Source organism: Natrix helvetica (genome assembly GCF_964273705.1).
Source record: "Natrix helvetica genome assembly, chromosome: 3".
Taxonomy (NCBI): Eukaryota; Metazoa; Chordata; class Lepidosauria; order Squamata; family Natricidae; genus Natrix; species Natrix helvetica.
In genome coordinates this window covers 67,005,622-67,026,889 of record NC_138549.1, presented here as the reverse complement: position 1 = coordinate 67,026,889, position 21,268 = coordinate 67,005,622, and the positions used below count along the sequence as shown (strand labels likewise).

At 39.2% G+C, this 21,268-nt stretch overlaps 1 protein-coding gene across 3 annotated transcripts in view; it reads right to left on the bottom strand.

Annotated features, from left to right (window-relative positions):
• The window catches only part of KIAA1614, a 39,366-nt gene extending 18,357 nt beyond the window's left edge, over positions 1–21,009 (bottom strand). The window contains exons 1-6 of one of the 3 annotated variants that reach the window (XM_081946037.1): positions 20,320–21,009; positions 17,969–18,937; positions 16,370–16,433; positions 6,559–6,702; positions 3,411–5,017; positions 147–330 (exon numbers count right to left, since the gene is read on the bottom strand). In XM_081946037.1, the coding sequence (XP_081802163.1) occupies positions 147–330; positions 3,411–5,017; positions 6,559–6,702; positions 16,370–16,433; positions 17,969–18,937; positions 20,320–20,359 (3,008 nt within the window). In that variant the 5' untranslated portion in view covers positions 20,360–21,009. Of the gene's footprint in view, positions 1–146; positions 334–3,410; positions 5,018–6,558; positions 6,703–16,369; positions 16,434–17,968; positions 18,938–20,319 lie in introns of all 3 variants that reach the window. The other 2 variants (XM_081946036.1, XM_081946035.1) reach the window with 2 other exon arrangements.
• Positions 21,010–21,268: the final 259 nt, after the last annotated feature.

Below are 21,268 nucleotides of genomic sequence, written 5' to 3'. Positions count from 1 at the left end.
AGAAGTTCCAACATATAAAGAGGAATTAATCTGGGAATTAATTGATTTGTTTTAGCTTTAGAAAAATGACATTCAATCTTATAGACAGCCCTGCTCTATGACATCCCCACCTAAACTTTCTAACAACATGATATATTTCTACTCACCATTGAACAATATTTGCTTTCCCGGGTTTTATCTTCTGCATATCTGCTACTGGAGCTTCTCTGCTGATTGACTGAGTGGGGATTGTGAAGTTGGTCTCTTCAGTTGCCAGGGAGAGGTTAACAGCAGTGGAACTGATGACATTGGGAGCAACAGGGGGAACACCACATGTTGAGGATGATGGACCTACTGCAACGATACAGATACGTCCAATTGCTGTTCTTAGAACACCTTTGGGGTGGACTTCCACCTTCAGCTAGTATGACAGGACATAACAAGTAATTGTGGCTTAGCACATAATGTCTGATATACATCCTTTTATCAAAGAAAATGTTCTTAACATATATCAGATGCCACTCTGTACGGTGGCACAATCCAAATTGGAAAATATTAAGCGAGATCTTATATTTACACATACTGTTCCTCTTCCGACCAACACAAAATCATGCTACGAAACAGACGTTCTTTGAAGATACTGAGAATTTCATTAGATCCTTCTGAATTCTCTAAAATCTTTAGAAATGTAGTAATAATTCATACAACTTGACAATAACATAGGCATAATTTGAGGACTACTTGTATTTGAATATTTCTATTATTTTTCATTTTGAGGAAAACATAACTGATTGAATTATTATATAACTGCAAATTAGGGTTACTGCTTTTTGGTGGTGGTGATAGATATTCTGTTTTCCTGAAAATATGACCTATCCTGAAAATAAGCCCTGGCATGTTTTTCCATGTGCACCTAATATAAGCCTTACCCCCAAAATAAGCCCTACTTAAGAGCCTACGCAGCACCTGCCCATTCTGTCTGGTTACTTCCAGTGCAGTGGCCTGAGGCAAGGTGGGGGGGTGGAGCTGCCCCATGCCACACTGGCTTACCTCAGGGCCCAGCAGCCAGGCATCTACATCCCAATACTTGCCTTGTGGTGGCAGCACCAGCAGCCATGTGCAGCAGGAGCCCACATGGCTGGCAGCCCACTTCTTCTGTTTGCTCACAGCTGCAATGGAGCAGTAGGATAAATGGTGTGGTGGTGCCATGGTCACGAGACAAAGGTGTTTTGACATGGAAGACCTGCTGCAGGAGCCCTGAGGCAAGCTGGTGTGGGGTGTATGGGGCAGATCAAACCCCTCCACACCTCACCTTGTGGTCGTGGCACCAGTGCATCACTTGGCCTCCTGCATTGCGGCTGCGAGCAAGCAGAAGAAGTGGACTGCCAGCCATGCGGGGTCCTGCTGGATAGGATTGCTGGAGCTGCTGCCTTGAGGTGAGGCAAGTGTCAGAGCGTGATGGCTGGCTGCGGGGGCCCTGAAGCCGGTGTGGGTGCATGTGATAGCTGCACCTTCTGCATTGTGAAAGTGGCAGACCGTGCGGCCTCCTGCCCTGCCAAAAGCAAGCAGAAGTAGTAGGCCTCCCATACATAGAATAAAAATAAGACACCCCCCAAAAATAAGCTCTAGTGCTTATTTTCTTTTGAGGCCCCAAAAGAAAATAAGACCTGGTCTTATTTTCAGGGAAACATGGATAAATAGTCTTCACTTTTATTTTTGCCTAAGATTATCAATTCTTTCCCTGCAGCAAATAATTTTACTGACCGATTTCAATCATGGCATTGTGAAGATCTTTCCACTGGATTGGGACTGACTTAGCCTATCGGTGACTTGCAGTTTCTCAATGGTCCCACTTTTACATTTTCCATCATATATTTTCATTTAAGTAGAAGAATCTTTGCTATCAACCCTTCCCTTCATTTGACAGTGTTCTTCATGGTTGTTCCGTTGTATAATTTGTCACTAGGTTTTCTGCTTTTTTTCCCATCAATAACTAAAAATAATTATATTTATGCCAATGATAACCAGGTGTATTCTTCTGCTCCAGTCCAGGATGATATATTATAGTTTTTCCTCTACAACTACTTTACTCAGATTTCCAGATGGACATGTTCCTCCGATCTTAAATTAAATTTTGGGAAAACCAAACTATTGTTTTTCTTTCCGATTGACATTCTTTTTCTTTTCCTCTTTTTTTAAAAAATTGAGAATTGTCAACTGTAGGCACTTTCTGTGGGAAAATACTTGGAAGTTCTTGTTAATGGGAAACTTAGTTAAGTTGATAAAAATATAAAAGTGTTTTTTAATGTACAACTTCTGAATCTATTTATGTCTGACTATTGAAAAGGCTAAGAATACTGAAGTAGTTTTTTGATAGCTGTTCATGGAAGTTGCTCCACACCCTCTGGTTGGGTCTAGAATGGTCTGTGTAATTTATTATTTAAGTACACTCGCTAGGACCTTAGAAACATTATCAATTTAAATTGCTTGTGTTGACAAGAACATCCAGTTCTTGAATAACCTAATATGAAATCATGATTCTGCGTGTTCAATTCACACATATACCGGTAATCAGGGCTTCCTAGTTCTTCTCTGCCTTAGAATAACCATCTCATGATTCTGAACTACTATGCTTAAGTGCATGTTAAATAAAAATACCATTACTATTTGCATTTATAATCTATGTAAAGATAATATTTTTATTAGATTAATAATCAGTTAATCTTTAAGGACCTACAATATTCTTTCTTTTTGCTACCTCAAACTGATGCTACTTAATTACCTCTCTCAAAATTTAATTATCCTCCATGGTCTGAAAGATGTGCAATTTGTATGTTAGCTCTTATTCTTTGATTAGTGATGAATGATTAGCTTTCTAATCACTTTGATTGTAATAGTAAAACTGGGAAACTATCAAAATATGCATTAAAACTTCATTGTTTAATGTACTTGCATAGTGCATAATTACATAAACGGTATGTTACGGCAAGAGTTAGCAGTTAGCAAATTGCACAAATTAATGAAGGAGAAGACTATCAATGGCTATCATTGTAATATCTTCAGAATCCAGCTGCATTCCTCAGCATCTTGAAAATCAACAGGAAAAAGAAGTCAGCGCCCTCATGTCTTGCTTTTGGGCATTCTTGAGGTTTTGTTTACCTACTTTGCAAAGTAGATGCTAATGATATATGGGGTTTACATTCTTTTAGATGTTCTTCCAACTATTCTAACTATGTTCTATTCACTTTGTTTTCTCACTGTTGCTTACCTCTTATATCCTCACTATTTCTTCCTATTCAAATGTGTGCAAATATCCCAAATATTCAGACCAAATAGCTATCTTTCAATAAAACAATGTTAACAGCGCAAATTTTTAATGTCCTTGTTGGAGAGATTCCCTTTTTTACAGCCGAGTCAACATGATCTCTTACCTTGACTTTTTCCCATCTTCTCACTCTCCTGAAGTTGATCATCTCTGCCTGTTATTATGGTTTTGGGCTCTGGCTTGGTAGATATGTTATTGTGATTATTAGAGGACAAAGCCAAATGTTTGGAGAATATCTCTGAATTCTGCTGGCCATTATGCTCCTCTAGCCCAGATACATCCACATCCTGGAAATCAGAATAGGCAGCTGCAACTGATAGTTCGTTGGTTTTATTTATATGCCCAAGATCCTGTTTGATCAATTTGTGGCTGCCTGTTAAAACAGCTCTCCTATAAGACATTGGGGAGGAGTGAACTTTTCCAGTAGCAGGGGGTGCTGGTATTAGATTCATTAAATTGTTGGCAGCAGCCACCTGCTTTGTATGCTGCTTGGTTTGGCATAAATGATTGACTGGCCTGTTCATAGGAACTTTTATACCATCTTGGAAATCCAACTGCTGAGAATAAATGGGAGATACGGGTTTTCTCAACTGGGCACCAGGTACTTTTGTTTGTGCTTTGTCTTTGTCTTCCTTCTCCGTTTGACACAGATTCATTAGCTGTTTGCTTCTTGGAATGGCTGCCTGAGTCTCCTGATCTTTTACCTCAGAGACTCCCTGCAAGCTACAAATTTGTGCTTTGTCAGTACCTGACCCAATTTCCAATCTGCTTATGTTAGGAATGTTACCCCCAATAATTTCTTTACTAGTTTTGCAGCTGCCATTTCCCCATTGCCTGTCCATGGTAACAGTGTTGGCTTTCTTCTCTGAAGAACACAATGGTCTAGGGATACCATGGCAATTTTTGATTGCAAATTGCTGACTGTTGATGCCAGCTTCTTCACTGTCTGTCCTGTAGCTGTCTGATGTGTCAGTGGTGCTGCCTAAAGCTGAGTCCACATCTTCAGTGCTAGTAACTTCGCCAATATGTGTCTCCCTGATGCATTCTGCAAGAACACGCTGCCGAGAAGGAAGGATCCACAATGGAGTTCTTTTGGGACCTAGAGGCTTTGTCCCTGAGTTCTCCTGGGAAGCAGCAAGCTCTTTGTTTCCATTAGTGTGAACAGTATCACTGCCTCCAGGAAGGACATTGGCAATTTCATGTTTGTCATTCCCAGTTTGGTTGACTCGAGTGTCTGCTGAATTGTTGATATAAGACCCACAGGCACTACACTTGCTTTCTTTGTTGACTTGAGGAGATGTCCCTCTTTCAGAGCATCCTCCATTGCTCTGGTGAGTATGCATTTTGGTTCCCTGTCCCATGCTTTGATGTTCCCAGCTAGGTTTGTTGACGCTACTCTCTTTACGCTGGAGGTCACCATTTATATAGCCAGCAAGATCTGGTTTGGAGAGCAGTGGGCCCTGACCAAGAGATAACAGAACTGAATCTAAGGGCCGTTTCTGACGTTGCTGCAGGCGTTCCAAATAGCGAACTTCAGCATCCCTTGCAGATTCATCCTCAAAACGCACCCGAGAAGATGATGGTCCTTGCTTCCTCTGCTGCCCATAGCTGGAGTCACCACTAGATGAATCACTCTGGTTTCCACTAGTGTGGTTATTTCCATCCTTCAGAACAAAGTCTTTTGCATCTGCAACAGAGGATCTACGGGTACCCCTAATGAACCAAAGAAAAGATTATTTTTTATTACTTGGTGAAACTATCAATTTTGCTACTCTTTTCATCTATCTACAATACTTTACTAGGAGAGACTGTTTGTCTTAATGGCCACCTATTGCACCCCAATGAAGCCTTCTAATATTGCTCAGGTCTTCGCTACCTAAACTTATTTTGCCAGCGAGCAAAAATAAAAGATAATATGCATCTAGCTTCTCGTACAGTCATCAGATCAACAAGAGATCTAGCACTTTGTTACAGTCCTAGCATGTAACAAATCAACAAGATGAATGTATACTTCTAAATGAAAAATAACATAGGATTGGAAAATGGCAGGGATATGCTGTGGAAATTTGAAATTGCTTAGAGATAATATAAGATATAAGGCAAGACATAATCAGGTTATATCTGAGGACAAAAAGTAGTCTCAAGTAGGGCTCACATTCAGCTGCAAACCAAATTCAGATCTATTTACTTTTATAGCCAAAAGTAAACAATTATCAGACTCTGGTAATATATATGTTACAACGGTGAAAGGGCAATGCTTGTGAATGCATTTAAAGAAGTGTATTTTACAGATATATGTTGATTTGTTTTTTTACAATTAGCTGGGCTCCAAAATATTTTTTCCAGGAATTGAAGTATTCTATTATTAAAGAAGGGGAAAGGGGGAGGAAAAAGATGGAAACCATATTTTTTAACTAGCTGCCTTGTCACTGTAGAATATACTATCTCCTGAAATCCACATGGCTTCTCTCTTCTGTAGATGTTTTTAAGTATAATATTTGGAGTTGTTAAGATATGCAACAAGGATTATCTCTAGTATTTGTTTTTGCCAATTCCTTAACTTTATATTATTGCCGTAATTATGTCACAATGTTTATTTTATGAGTTTACTTGGATGATAGTTGCCCAGGGTCCCTGGAACTGAATGAGACATAAGTATTAGCAAATAAATATTTATTTTGTTTGTGTTTATAATAATTTTGATGCATTTCGTGTATGAAAACGTTTGTGCAGAAAGAAAATAGAAGCACTAAAGCATGTGGTTCACAATACAAATAGCAATGTTTATAAAGTTTAAGCTGTCCACTATTTGAAAAACTGCATTTTATAAAACTACTGTGATATCGGAAAACATTTAAGTCTTAGGCATACTCATCATTGAATATTTTATTGTAAAGGACATCCAGCCATGACAAATAATTTCATCTGAATCTCACTCTTATTACATAGCATTATTTGAATCAAATGTTTATGTTTACTTTCACTGTTTTTTTCAGGTACATAATTTTTGGGCTTGGAATCAACATACATACATTTCTTTAATCTATCTTTTTTATTCTTGTACAGCATTTCATTTGTAAGATGAAAACTTTAAATGGTTACAGATGTGAAGAACAAAGAGGCTGGAAAGCAACTAGAACCAAATGGCATATACTGGAAAAATAACCCACACACTCTTCTTGACTAGTTCCTTCCTTCTCATGCCAAACTAGTCCAGAATGTCAAGGCTACCAAATGGAAATGACCAAGCTTACCTCTTGTCTGGGGAGGCAGTAAGCAGGATGTTATGGCTAGCTCGGAGCGGGTTTGTCCTGGCCTTCATACGAGCTCTCTGTAGCAGCTGCTTGGCCTGTTCATGCCTGGGGCTCAGCTCCAGCTTTTGGTTAGGAACAAAGACCCTGCAGGCAAAGCAACAGGGAACAAACAATGCTGGATTAGTGGGGAGGGGGAGATATACAGATTAAGAGTGGTTTAATGATGAGAGTGGCAGTATAGTGGAGAGACACCATAGATGTAGAGGTTGGATTGAAGCTTCCATTGTAGCCTGACTTAAAATAGATGATATTTTTCGTGGCTAATATATTCTCAAACAGACTAATGATCAGACAGCAGGCTAGTCAGAATATCAACAATAAGAAAGCAGTAGTAATGCTATAGTGTTCAAGAAAGATATATTAAAGACAGGCATTTGCTTATGTAAGAGTAAAGGGATGCATGATAGTAAAAAGCTATTTATTCTATGTAAAAAAGTACAGGTAAAGATGGCCCAAAGTTGGCTTTGATTCTTCGTGAAAGCATTGGTGCAACTTTTCTGGCACTATTTGCAGGCATGGTCTGCCTTCTTCCCCATCCCCATCCCACACCTTTCTTTTTCAATCCCAGTTCTCCCACCAAAACAGTAATCAGACTAACCTGCTATCCCTGAGATCAGCCACGAGCAAGGAGAGTAATCAGGCTGTACCAATTTTAAACAGGATTGGAATTCAGCTAATGGAGTATGATTATACACTGCTTCAGATTTTTGTGAGAAATAGCATCTCCTTCCCTCCCTCCCTCCCTCCCTCCCTCCCTCCCTCCCTCCCTTCTCTCTCTCTCTCTCTCTCTCTCTCTCTCTCTCTCTCTCTCTCTCTCGTATATATTTAACTATAGGTAATCCTTGATTTACAACCAGTCCAATTACCACAGACTCCAAAAATGAGACTTATGACCCAGTTTCAAAGTTCCAATGTTTGGGCTCCTCTAGAAAGACATGAGCACTTGGCCTGCATTTATATTTATGGCTGTTTGCAGCCCCCACAGTGGTGTGACTACAATTTACAACGTATTTACTGGAAACGGGCTTTTACTTCCAATTTCCTGCAAAAATTGTCACATAGCAAACAATGGATTAGCTTAACAACTGTGGTGTTAATGCCACACAAAGGTCTTAAAATCAGTCTGCTCATATGATACACCATTTTATGGCAGTCATGATGTACGACCATTATTGTAGGCTCAATTATGCATAGAAATATACTTTAGCAGGTATTTTTCAGACAATTCTATATATGCTTACAACAGCGAAACAAACAACTGAACAGAATATGCATTTCTGAGATCTCTTAAGAGAACAAATATAAAATAGTGGCTAAAACTGAAAAACAAATGGTTTTCTCACAGATAAAATGTATAAGAGAACTTCTGAATATTGACCATTTATACATTTTGAAATGTATGGCTTGTCTAACCAGCAAAATATAAACGATGTAGTGCAGTATTTTTATTTAGACAAATTACAATATCTTTTTACAATTATAAATTTATTATAATATTATCCTTCTTTCTTCAGGTAATTAATTCCTCCCCTATTAATACTACGTCTGCTTTTCATTATTCCTAAAATATATACCGGTAGAAGCCGCTGCTTCTTTAAACATTTGCCCTATTATGGTTTGCCCTCTTATCATGTGACCCCTTTTTTTCTCCCCCTACAGAGTTTACCAACACACTCAGACATTTCCTATTTGTCTTGATCATAATATTTACAATTACTTTAATCAGCTTAGTGAGTCACTTTGGCTGATTCAAATTTAACTCTTTCAGCCTGGAATGTAATTGCACATGGGGGCTAGTAATATGCATAGAGCTTGTTTTTGTAGGTATCTTTCAGATATGAAGAGATAAAGCAGGTCTCCAATGATATTTGGCAACCTATTTGGAATATCATACTTTCCTTAAAATTCTTCAGACATTGAGCTTAAAGAAGCCCCTCCAATGAGATACATCATGCTTCCAGGAGTGCCTGCTTATCTATGTATATTTATTTATTTATTTTTATTTATTTGATTTGATTTCTAGACCGCCCCCTCTCCCCGGAGATATCATATTTAGCCTTTCATTCAGAATAGATACCTCACCTAGGAGGTAGATCATGCTGAGAGAAAGAATGGCCCAAAGGAATGTAATGCTATCTTCCAGAAGGCTAACTAGGTGGGAGCCTTATCATCCCAAATAACACTATTCTAATAAAGAAAATTCTTGAATGTAGTTTCAGAAATCTTCATTTTGTAAAGTTCATCTTTGGAATCACATATACAACCCACCTTGCCTTTTTGTAATCTCTCAAACCATACTGAAGTCACATAGGTCCTGCCCTTGTTTTATGAAATTTTATGTGACTTCCCCTTTCCCTCTTGGGGAGAGGGGGAGGAATTTCTCCATTTTTAAAAATGGTGTACCCTATCAGGTGGTTTACTTATGCTGTTCACTAGGAGGCAGCACATGACAGCTGTTGCCCTTATTTGGGACTCCTCAGGCATACATAGCCATGGATATATCTATGGGGCTCAAATCCTCTGTCAGGAATTGAACTCATAGTGCCCTGTGGATTACTTCCTTGTAGGGAGTCACAAAGAGAAAAAGAAAGTACCAAACATCTCTCCAAAGAGACCCCCAATCTTTGCAGCTCTCCACTGTTGCTATGTATGCCCCATTAACCTTGAGTTAGGTGTTTGGTTTAGAGATAATAGAAGGAACAAGCAATTTGATCAAATGTTTGGAATTGTTCTTTATATGAAATGAATCTCCAGACCTCTTTTTCCATCTCCTTTTTCTTTTAAAAATATATTTAGATATCATTTTATTAGCTCTGCTTAGCTCTCTTTATTTGGTTTGGCACAATAAAATACTTGTAAAAGTTTGTATCTACTAAGCATCTTTGGCATGCCTTTGAGTCAGTGTTGACTACTGGCAACTGCCTGAACTAATCCTTGCAGTTCACTTGGTTATTTTTTCCCCCCAGAAAGGGTTTGACATTGTATGCTTCCTAGGACTGAGAGAAAATGACTGGCTTAAGGTCGCTCAGCTCATTTCATACTTAAGCAGGAACAGAACTCAGTTTCCCAATTTCTAACCCGTTGCCTTAACAAGTGCACCAAACAAGTCTTGATTTAACATTTAGGATGAAGTTTATATAAAGTCAAATTTCAGAAATATTTTCCAACTGACCTTTCTGCCTTTTAAGTTGGACATTTTCTTTTGTTCAAATGCCCTATTTGATGACAAATACAACATTTGATTTGTATTTGGAATATATATTGCAGCTTCCATTATATGTAATACTTGAACATACATTATACATGGAAACATGCTGACCTCTGTACTAAGAATTTTATGCATTTTTCTGGATGATTTGGGGACATCAAAAATAAATGAATGTTTGTGGTTATTACAAATTAATTTCTAACTTGTACTCTTTGCCTTACTGTTTTTCCCTTCTAACCCAGCTCTGCCCTGATGATTTTTGAATAGGTCCTATGGCATACTAAGCAAAATAGAACACAACCAGTGACTAGTGATTACGGAATGTGACTTCTACTAGCATTACAGGAATAGGGTAAGTGATTAAATCTATTTTGCAATGTCACAACACAAGTGCAAAAGGGCGAAGCTTGCACTGTAATAACACGACAAAGATCTTGTTATTCCTGCATCATTGTATTTACGAATGGACAACTATGCATGACTCTTCGCACAAAAAGTTTGCTCCGTTCAGGCCCACCAAATGATTTATCATTAGAGTTAATGGAGCATAATAATTCAATTATTGAAATTTTGCTTTGGCCATAAACCAGTTATTGTGGCATTTGGCAAGCCATTGCTTCAAGCCTCAGCTCTCCACAGCAATAGTTTTTGGATAATGCTGACCTAGAGTGATATACAATATTACATACTGAAAAGATCTGCACCGAGAAACTTACATGATTATAAGAGGTGATTTAAAGACTAAATGGGCCTCTCAAATGAAGTCATTTATGCATTTTCAAAATTGGTCCCCAGAGCTGGCAAAGGGCCTACTCTGTCTTCAAGGTCCTCCTTGGACAATAAGAGTATTCTAGCATATGGGTTGTGTAAATGTCATTCCAATTGGATTTATTTATTCTGAATGTAGTTATCCTGAGTGACCACTCTGGCCAATTCGTATCCTACTCAGATGATAAATTGTCAGCTGCAGATTACAATATAATTTCTTATAGTGCGGTCTCCAAGTCTATCCATCCATAAATTTTAGCCAGGAATGAGAGTGGTCATTTACCTTTAATAACAAAATGTAGTTCCCAAATGGTACCACATGAATCTCTCTGAGATACTATCCCAATGGAATCATCCTAATCTAGAGCTGTGAGGTTAACATGGAATGGGCAAACTAGAGAAAAGAAAGATAACAGGAATAATTTAAGATTACTGATTCCTTATTGCTATTTTACAGAAAGTTGTAAGACCTCAACCTTGAGGGAAGATGGTGGTATCACAAATCAAATTAGTGTTTATTAGTCATAGGACATTATAATTGATATGACAAGTTAGTATACAGTCTATAGGCATATGTCATAAAAATATCCCAATGCAGCCAGTAGAAGAGGTTGTTTGACTGAATATGCATAATGGCCCCTAAACACCTGATCAATGCATCCATTAGTGATTTAAAAAAAACACCTTTAAAGAGCTCTAGCATAACTATACTGGATCCCTTCCCCTCACCAAAATCAGGCTGAAGAGGGAGAAGAATCACCTCAACAATTGTGCCTCTCCCCTTGCAATTCCTTGAGCTGGTCCAGAAGGACACCATGATCAATAGTTATTATTTATTTATTTATTTATTTATTTTATTGAACTTATTAGTCGCCCCCTCTCCCCACAGGGACTCGGGGCGACGTACAGAGCAATAATCAAGATAGCACCATATATCGTGCAGAGGAGGTAAAAATAAGTCCATAAATAAGCATACTTACAAAGTTTAAAACCCAAAAATATTAAAAACAAAATTTCCCATTATAAAATGACCTGGGGTGGCAAGATTGTAACGTTATGCCAGGCCGGCTTGACAAAACAGGTAGGTCTTCAGCTTCATACGGAAGGAGCGAAGATCGGTTGTTGTCCGGATGTCTGGGGGGAGGTCATTCCAAAGGGTAGGGCCCACCACAGAGAAGGCCCTACTCCTGGGCACCGCCCCCCGGCACTCTCTAGAGGACGGCACCCGGAGTAGCCCCTCCCTGTGTGAGCGAGTGGGTCGCAGGGATGTATGGGACAGGACGCGATCCCGCAGGTAACTAGGCCCTGTGCCATGGAGCGCTTTGAAGATGGTAACCAGTACCTTGAAGCGCACCCGGTAGGCCACAGGAAGCCAGTGCAGCTCGCGCAGGATAGGTGTTATATGGGAGAATCTCGATCTCCCCATAATAACCCGCGCGGCTGCATTCTGGACCAACTGCAGTCTCCGGGCGCACCTCAAGGGGAGCCCCATGTAGAGAGCGTTACAGTAGTCCAGGCGGGACGTCACCAGCGCGTGAGTGACTGTGCGCAAGGCCTCCCGGTCCAAAAGGGGCCGCAACTGGCGCACGAGGCGAACCTGGTGGAACGCCCCCCTTGCCACGGCCGCCACGTGATCTTCTAAGGTCAGCCGATCGTCAAGGAGGACGCCCAAGTTGCGCGCCCCTTCCACCGGGGCTAATTGCTCATCCCCGATGGTCAGCGATGGAGTATGCTGATTGAATCGGGAAGCCGGGAACCACAGCCACTCTGTCTTGGAGGAAAGCTACCAAAAGCTAAAGAAGGCCCAGAGTGGCTCTACTTGGATCACAAATGGCTCATCGGGGTTGGGGTGCTTTAGGACCAGTTCAGCCTCAAACAGTCTCTTTAATTCCATCTTGAATTTGCCAAAGATTATATACCTGGGTGATCAATGCCACCTCAGTACCATAATCAAGGCCTGAAGCCTAATTAAAAGGGGTCCACATAAATCATTTACTTCAGGGTCCTCTGAAGCTGCAGCCCAATCCTATTCCCATCAAAGAGACTACTGCCTTTTTAAGAGATAATGGAATGACCCCTTCACTCAAGATTGAATTCACAACCACTTGAAATCAAATCACCTGCCTTCCAAGATGTGTTAACCAACCAGGAGAGATATGAAGCTAATAAATAGATGGCCATCCTCACAGCCTCAATGACTCAGGGAGGATGGTGTTCCACAGGAACTGTGTTGCCACAGAGAAGGCATGATTCCTGGGTCCAACAAGGTAACATTGTTTGCTAGAGAGGATTCTACTGAGCTATTTACAATAAGCATAAGGGACAATTATATACCTAAATGGTGGGTTATTTTAGGCTTATAAGGCCGAAGAAATAATTAAGCAATGGCTCAACACTACTGGCTTCAAAGTGAATTAAGCCAACTATTAATGGAGCTTTCTTGCAAGCTCTTTAACGCTTTCCCCTCAACAATCTTGGAATGTGGATTCAGAAAAAAAAATATTATACTGGGATTATGCCATTTGACTCAAGCAAAACTGAATTAGGAGCATTTTTATGCTGCATATTGTATTCTAATCAAAAGAATTATTACTTCAATAACTTTAAAAATATTTCCCAAGATATTTTACAGTATACATTCTATTTTATTTTGATAAGCTATCAAGTTACCAAATTCTGCTGCCTATTCATAAGGATATCTCATTAAACCTTGAATTATAATGATTTTGACTTTTTTTGATGATAGAAATGCTGTCTGTTATATAATATAACATGTTATACAATACACGTCATGATTTTGTTTTCTCTCTATCCCACTTTCTAATTCTTTTTTCTTTCTTTTGTTGCATTTTATACTTTTTTGAAATTTAATAAAAAAAAATAAAAAGATAAGGACATGCTGTCAGAAGGTCATCATTTTATGACAGGATGACTAATCTGTATATATTGTTACCTATTTGGGTAACATTAAATACTAATATTTCTTTTTATCTACTATTTGGGTAAAATTGGATATTAATATTATCTATAATTTTACTGAGTCTAGTCTATTAACACAATACTTTATAAAATCTTAAGTAAAATGTTCAAAGCCCAAGTATTGCTTAGTCTAATCCAGTGGTTCTCAACCTGTGGGTCGGGACCCCTTTGGGGATCGAATGACCCTTTTACAGGGGTTGCCTAAGACCATCAGAAAACACATATTTTCGATGGTCTTAGGAACCGAGACACCAATTTTATGGTTGGGGGTCACCACAACATGAGGAACTATATTAAAGGGTCGCAGCATTGGAAAGGTTGAGAACCACTGGTCTAATCAATGTAACACTTTAGATTTAAAAGGGAAATGATGCACAGGTATGTATTTTGTTCGAAGCTTTGCTAGTTCTCAAGTATAAAAATTGCAGATATTTATAAATTCAAGAGGGAAGGGTGCATGGCAAACAGCTATATATGAGTTAATTATATCATTTTAGAGCTATATTTGATTTGACATTTGATTTGACATTAGAAAAAATATTTCAATTCAAATATTCTACATACATTTCCTAGAAATGAATGCTAAGTATTTGCAGCATTGCATGTCCTCTATTTTTAGAATACTATCCTTTGCTCATTTTAAAATTGTTTATATTCGATACAAATCTCTTATCATATTCACAAATTTGATATGAAAGTCAATTACAGAAGTGTCATTTCAAGATAGTACATTAAACTCAAATAAACACAAATCTACACCAATGTTTCCTTGTCTTCCAACTTTAGTTGCCAAATTCAGAAAATGATCCCATAAACACCTTTTCCTAAAACTCCCTCTTTATCATGGTTTTTATTGTTGCTGTTTCTTAGTTCAAAAATATTAATTGGGAAATGTTGCAAAGCAAAATATCAACCACTAGGACAAGATCTTCATTTATAAAATAGCTGTGAGTTCCACCTAGGTTCCTTAAACATTGCTAAAATGCATAAAAACTGGATTGCTGCAATTCAATGCTTAGTTTGGAAGTGATGCTGTCTGTCCAGAATAAAAAACTGAAATAATCTGGAAAGGCAGATGACATCCCAGGGAGTTAGATGCCATTCATGAAAAGGCAACTTAACAGTTCATAGTGATGCTAGTATTTTGGGCCTTCCAATCTTATGAGTAGGCCAATCTGCCAGCAAATCCATAATTTTGCTCTCAAAATTCTGCACATGCTTTCTAGTATCAAAGCTTTGCTTATAGCTGTTCTATGGTGCCACTTTGCAAACATTTCCCCTCAATTCTCAATTATTTCAGTTCAGTCAACTTATTACAGTCTGAAAGAGGTACAATGTACCCACGAGCATTTTGTGAGTACTTATAAATTTATCCTAGGAGACAAATGTATAAATTTTAAGACAAAATTAAAATCCATCTATGAAACAACCTACTAGAATCCATGAGCGAAGTCTAAAAGGAGCAATTTATGTTTAGGCTTTAAGGAAGTTACCATATAAAATGTGATAACATCTAAAATTAGAAAAATATGATGGTATCTAAACTCCATGTAAAATTACATAAAATGTGATAAAATCTAAGACCATACAAAACACATCTGTGTTGAAGGAACTTGGCACAGCAGGTTCCAGCAGATGTTATATGCTGCTGTACAAAACTAGCCATATGCTCTGTAATAAAAGAGTTCTATCAGCAGCATCTGGGCATAGGTCAAGTCTGAATGCCCAGGATATCTGCTGATCAGAGGGAGAATAAATCTGGTACACGTGTCTCTGTAAAAGGAGCAATGAGGAAGGACATGTTAAGTGACTTCCAGCCCTCCAGAATCACAGGAACAAAGCCTTTCAGCTCTGAATTAAAATACAGAGTTCTGATATTTTTTCCCCTAGGATTAGGTAAACCATCAAAAGCAAGAAGAAGGAGTGGAACGTTAGAAAATAACTAAATTGTGCCTTTTGGACCAACAATAATCATTCTCTCTTTTTTCAGAATCCCTAATGTGATTCAAGGTGTTCAAGGATTCTTTGTGTGTCAAAGAAATTAGCCTTTTTTCCTACATGTATTTTGATAAATGTATATTTAGAGCAAATGCCAAACTGAAAAAGTGTTAAGATATTGCAGGATCCAATCTGGGTCAATCATCTGGACCAGAGTTTTAGTCTTCCGAGCTTTCAGACTCCTGGTGACCACACATCCTGGTGAGAGAGAAGTTCCGAAGATTTGGAATGGATCCTGCAACATTATCCTGGGATACATATATTTGCCTTCACTCATGAGTTTTAAGATATATTGTAATAATGGCCATTGTCATTTAGGAAAAAAAATCAATGAATAATTGAACAAATCTATCCAGGTTTCTCACTCAAGACATAAATGATCAGGATCAAATTATCCTATTCTGAATACATTATGCAAAGACTGGAAAAGTCTCTAATGTTGGGGAAGGTGGAAGAAACAAAACAAAAAGGGTAAGCAGTAGGATGGGTAGACTTAATGACAAAGGCAATAGATGCACTATTGAACAGGTGTCAAACTCATGAGGTAACGTTGCCATTACGTGACGTAACATTTCATGACTTTTTTCCCCTTCGTGGAGCTGGGGTGGGTGTGGCCTGCATGTGACGCATCCGGCCCGCCGACTGCCATTTTTACACTCCTGCTTACTGGAAGACCTGAAAGACCACGTTAGATACAGCTCTTCATAGAGAAAATCTACATGGTCACTAGGAGTCAAAAATGACTTGATGGCACATAATCAAACAAACAACCTTAGTTTAATAGCTCTGTAATCTTACCGACAGCCTTCAGAATCTTGTAAGGAGACGTTAGAATCCCAGGCTCCATCATTTGGCACAATCTCTGTAATCATGTGATAAAAGAAGTACTTAATTAATTTTGTTCATTTTAGTCCCAAGAAACATAGCAGGACATTAAAAAGATAAATCTTCAATGCTGATTTTATCCATTTTTTTTCATGTGAATGTGGACCTAGTGATCTTTTTGGTCATCCACACTCAATAATTTCCCTACAAAGGAGGTATCTGTCACCAGCCATAATTATTTAAATTATTTACTTATTTACATTAAGATTTTCTAAGATAAGGAGAAAGAGGAGGGGGAGGAAAAGTAAAGTACAAAGTAGATAAACAGGGAATGTCTAAGTTTACTAGAATTAGGTTACCCATGTCAATATTTCATTAATTAAAGTTGTTAAAATGAGGTACTATAGGTATACCAGTAGTATAGTCAATACAATATAAATACAAATGGGAGTTGAGTGTCTTCACCTCTAGGCCACTTTAGCTATAGACTATCAATATGCCCATGGAAATTGTTACTGGAGCTGTTGATATTTCAAAAAAATATTCAGAAATGCTTCAGATATTTCAGAATGTTCACTGTAATATTTAAAGCAGCTCATTTTTTTTCCAGGCTACTTTGTGCCTTCTTTAAGTCTTGTGTGAGATCCTAGAAAACATTGGGCTATTTGAATGAATAGGAGATGCTGTTCTCATGCTTGGACATGAACAGAAGCAACTATTTTGAATAATTTTTGAAAAGGGCACAGTGTTAAATGGTATGAATTGAAGTGTCATGCAAATATCACATTGAATAGAAGACTACATGTCAATTGTCAAGCCAACAAATCAAAATTTAAAAAGTAGTTTATACTTTTATTCACTTGTTTTCAATATCAGATTTAAAAGTTTCACTCAAATTATCTCAACTAACTTCACAGGTATACTTCCTTATCTCATCATCCTATTTTAAGGATGCTGAAAACTCACTTGCATACTTACATATACATTTGACACCATGTCTATTAGAATGACTAGAAAGATTTTAACTAATTGTCAACATTTCCAAGTATTCCCGTAATAGCATGAGAAAAACACACAGGGAAATGTCAGGATTCAAGTTCATACTGTTTCTATGTTGCCCTCCTTTTCCCTACCTATTGAGTTTAAAACCAATCATTTTTCATTTTTTGTCTCTTTTTTAAATGGAGGGATTGATCTGAACCACAATTAAAATGTAATTAGTTTTACATTTTCTTCTTTGTTACAATCCCACAGAAAATCAAAGACCATTATCAATAGATGTAAGGGATGTGTATAAAACACAGGAGAAAAGGTCAAATCCAACGGCAAATGGTTTTGGTTTTATCATCAGATTTTACTTCTCTTGGAGATCCAGAGAAAGGGGTTAAAAAACCCCAAAATTTATATGTAAGCCCAACAGTAGGATAACCTAAAAGATGATCCCTGCAAAATAAATGGAGAAGGAGCTGCAGAAATCTGGTTATGTAACAGATTCTCTACTGTAATAGATGTAATATCACCTAGCCAAATTACAAAGATTTTTATTACTCCATTTTCATCATATCAACCTACCACTATTAGGCCCAAGGTCTTGGGTCTCCTTCCGATAAGTATCCAAAGTATGAGATTCCTGCGAATAACTTCTGTTCAACTGTGATGTGCTCAGCATCTCCTGCAACTTTGTCCTGTTTCTTTCCACTCTGTCTGCTAAAGACAAAGTACTGACATTGCTGCTGCTACTGCCAAGACTGTCCCCGCTCTCTGTTCTCCAAATCCTCCCAAGTGATGCCACCTCAGAACTGTCATTCTTTTTCATAGAATTGCTGTCAAACTCCTTAGGCTGAATTAGATGGTCTTCTCTACCATTTGTTTCTTCAAAAGATGTTGGGATAAAGGAAAGGTCCTTTAACGAGCCAGTTCCAGAGATGGCACTTAAGGGTACCTTTTTCGTGGAGCTTCCTGAAGAACTCTTTTTATCTGGTATGTTTCTTCCTGGGAGCCTCCTGAATTCCTTTGGTGGGCTCATGCCTGTGGGCTCTCCCGTTGCCATAGATTGGGTTTCAAAATCATTGATGTATGGATCTGGAAGGCTTGTTCCCTGAAATTCCTCGTGCATCTGATGTGGATACTCAGTGCTGTCCAGCAGCACATCTGTCAAGTAAGTGCGGATTTGAGCTTGTGGCTCCACTACTGTGTTCTGAAGAACAGGGCCTGTTGATGGCTTTCCCTTCCATGCTTTAAGCTTCCTTAGAGAAGCCTCTTCCTGCAATGTTGCTTCAGTTCGCTTGTTTATGAGGTTCCTTTTCTCTTTAAGAGCTTTAACCTTGGACTGCAAAACAGAGGTGGACTTACTTACAGACCCTTTCTGTCCCACTGGAATCCAAGTTGGCCCACTAAGAGAAAAATTATTTACATGTTCAGAGCACTTGTCAGGCTGTTTGGGTCTAGAAGTATTTTTAGCACACTGCTTTATGCTGCCTATTCTTTTTTCAGTAGAGAAACTTTCCTCCATGGTCTCGTGTCCAGCTAGTAACAAACCTTCTGGGGGAAAAACAAAAATTGTTTTAACAAATCTGCTTGCTTTGCTTGGGAATATTTTCCAAAGTTAATATCTTTTAGAATGGGCTGACACCTTCTATCTGGAGACCTTTGTACAGAACTGTATACTAAAAATACTAGTGCTTCACAAAGTATGCAAAATTCTATACAATATAATCTGACCTCCAGCAAATTCACATTCCATTAATTATGTAGGCTATATTCTAATTTCCTTACAGGGGAAAAAACTCTGGTGCACTAAAGTCCTTTCTCATTACTGCCGACAACAAAGCTTCTATTACATGCTAAAATATTTAAATAACTGCATTAACTTTACACTATATTTTTGCCAAGAAAATCTGAACTGTACAACCTGCACAGTTTATACAAATTAAAATTTTCCAATTGTGTATGTTTATTTTGTATACTAAGATTTTACTTAGTCTGCTCTGGTTCTGCTAATCATTTGGAAGACCAAGAGAGCCCCATTATTTTTCAGGGCCCTAAACTTTTCCCTTATTCAGTTCCTACACACCACATCCCAGCAGGCAGGCATGGTTCTAAGTATATATCTATACTTATTAAAACAAGTATATGTCTGAAGTTATTACATCACAAAAGCTTGCTTCTGGCCATTGGACATAATGCCCTGGGTCACTATATTATAAGGTTATAACAAGTTACTATAAGGTAATTAAAATTGATTCCTTCCAAGGTAGAGTGGCTTGGAAGACATTTGAGATTCCTTGGAATGAAACATATTTACCAGCTTAAAAAGGGATGTTACTGGGGAAAAAGTTAAAGGAAGTGTGCCCTGAAGCATATTTCAGGAGCAAGGTGTGAAAGTGTGGAATTGAAGCTGAGGAGCAAAGTAAAAGAGAGGACCGTTCTACTTCATGAGTAAAATTAAGGGCCGAACTCTTGGAAATATTGGACATGGCTCAGTAATAATTTCAGCAACTCTGTCTCTGGGGCCAGGCTGCCTTCCAAAGAAGTTGTAGAGGAAATTTGCCTACACCCAAACTAAGAAAGATGTCAACTCCCCCACACTAGAAAGACTCCCTTTTCTATAGAGGACTGCAACATTATTGATTTAACACTCAACACTTTTTGATTAGGGACCTCACTGAGCTCAAATCCTTAAATCCATAAAATTTATGGGGCATTCTCCTTCCAATCTTTGTCCAGATTGTAACTAGGGAAAACTTTTTCCCATGCACTTAGTAAGAAAAGAGCAGCAGATGAAAAGTTTCCACGGAAGAGCAACAACGTTACCATCTCCTAAGGAGACCAACAGAGATACTCACCCAGCTTTGGGAAGTTCCTTCTTGGGAAAGGAAGGGGAAGAGGAAGGGAGGGCATCAGTGCCTCTTCCTAAAACTCACCTTCTTGGGAAGACATTGCTCCTAAGTCCATCCAAGCCATAAAGGTTTGTGAGAATGGCAGCCCATTTCTCAGAGAACGGCTACCGAAGAAAGGAGGCACTAAATTAACTCTTCAAAACAAAAACAAACAGAAAAGAGAGGACTTTCTTCTAGCTTGTTCCTTCCGGCTTTCCGAGGTGGGGAAATCATCATTTCAAATGAAAGTTGCCGATATTTTGTCCGGCTTTCTGACGTCCCCCGCTATGATCGCTCAGGCTGTTCATTAGCGGGGGAAAGTGCTTGTTAATGATGACTCTGGCAAGAGGCCTCAGAGCGGCATTTGGAGCCGAGAACAAGCGATAGAGTGCAGAGCAGCTTAAGCCTCCGATGCTCCTCGGGGAAAGGGGAGGGGGGTTGAGATCTACGGCTCTGCCAAAGTTCAGCTGAAGTGAACCACGAGAGCCCCCTTAGGCCTCAGCCCGTCTGGCGAAGCAGAAACGGAGCTTCCGGCGGGGGCTTTCGGCGCCTCACCTCCCTCAAAGCAAGCGAGATGCGAAGACAGGCGAAGGAGGGGGGGGGGGACCGCCTCCTCGGCTGGAGTTGGAGTAACTCTTCTCTCAGCAGCGCTATGACCTCTCCTCCCACTTTCCCCCCCTCCTCCCTACCCCTCTGCTCCTTCCAGCCAGCCAGCTGTGTACGAGGAAAGTCTTCGCCTTGGGAGCCAGGACGGGATTTTTTGGCTGCTGGAAGCTGCATACCAGGGAATCCAACCAACAATCCTTCCCGCTAACCGCAGGAACGGGCTGCTCCCAAAGCCTTGCCTGTTTAGCAGGGCTCTCGAGTTGCCATGGAGACGGCTCAGTGGAGCCGTCCAGCGGGAGGAGGGCCGGCGGGGTGGGAGAAAGGTGCCCAATGTGGCCCAGGGAATCTCATTCAAATAGTATCCCCCTTGACGGGCCCAAGTATGTTC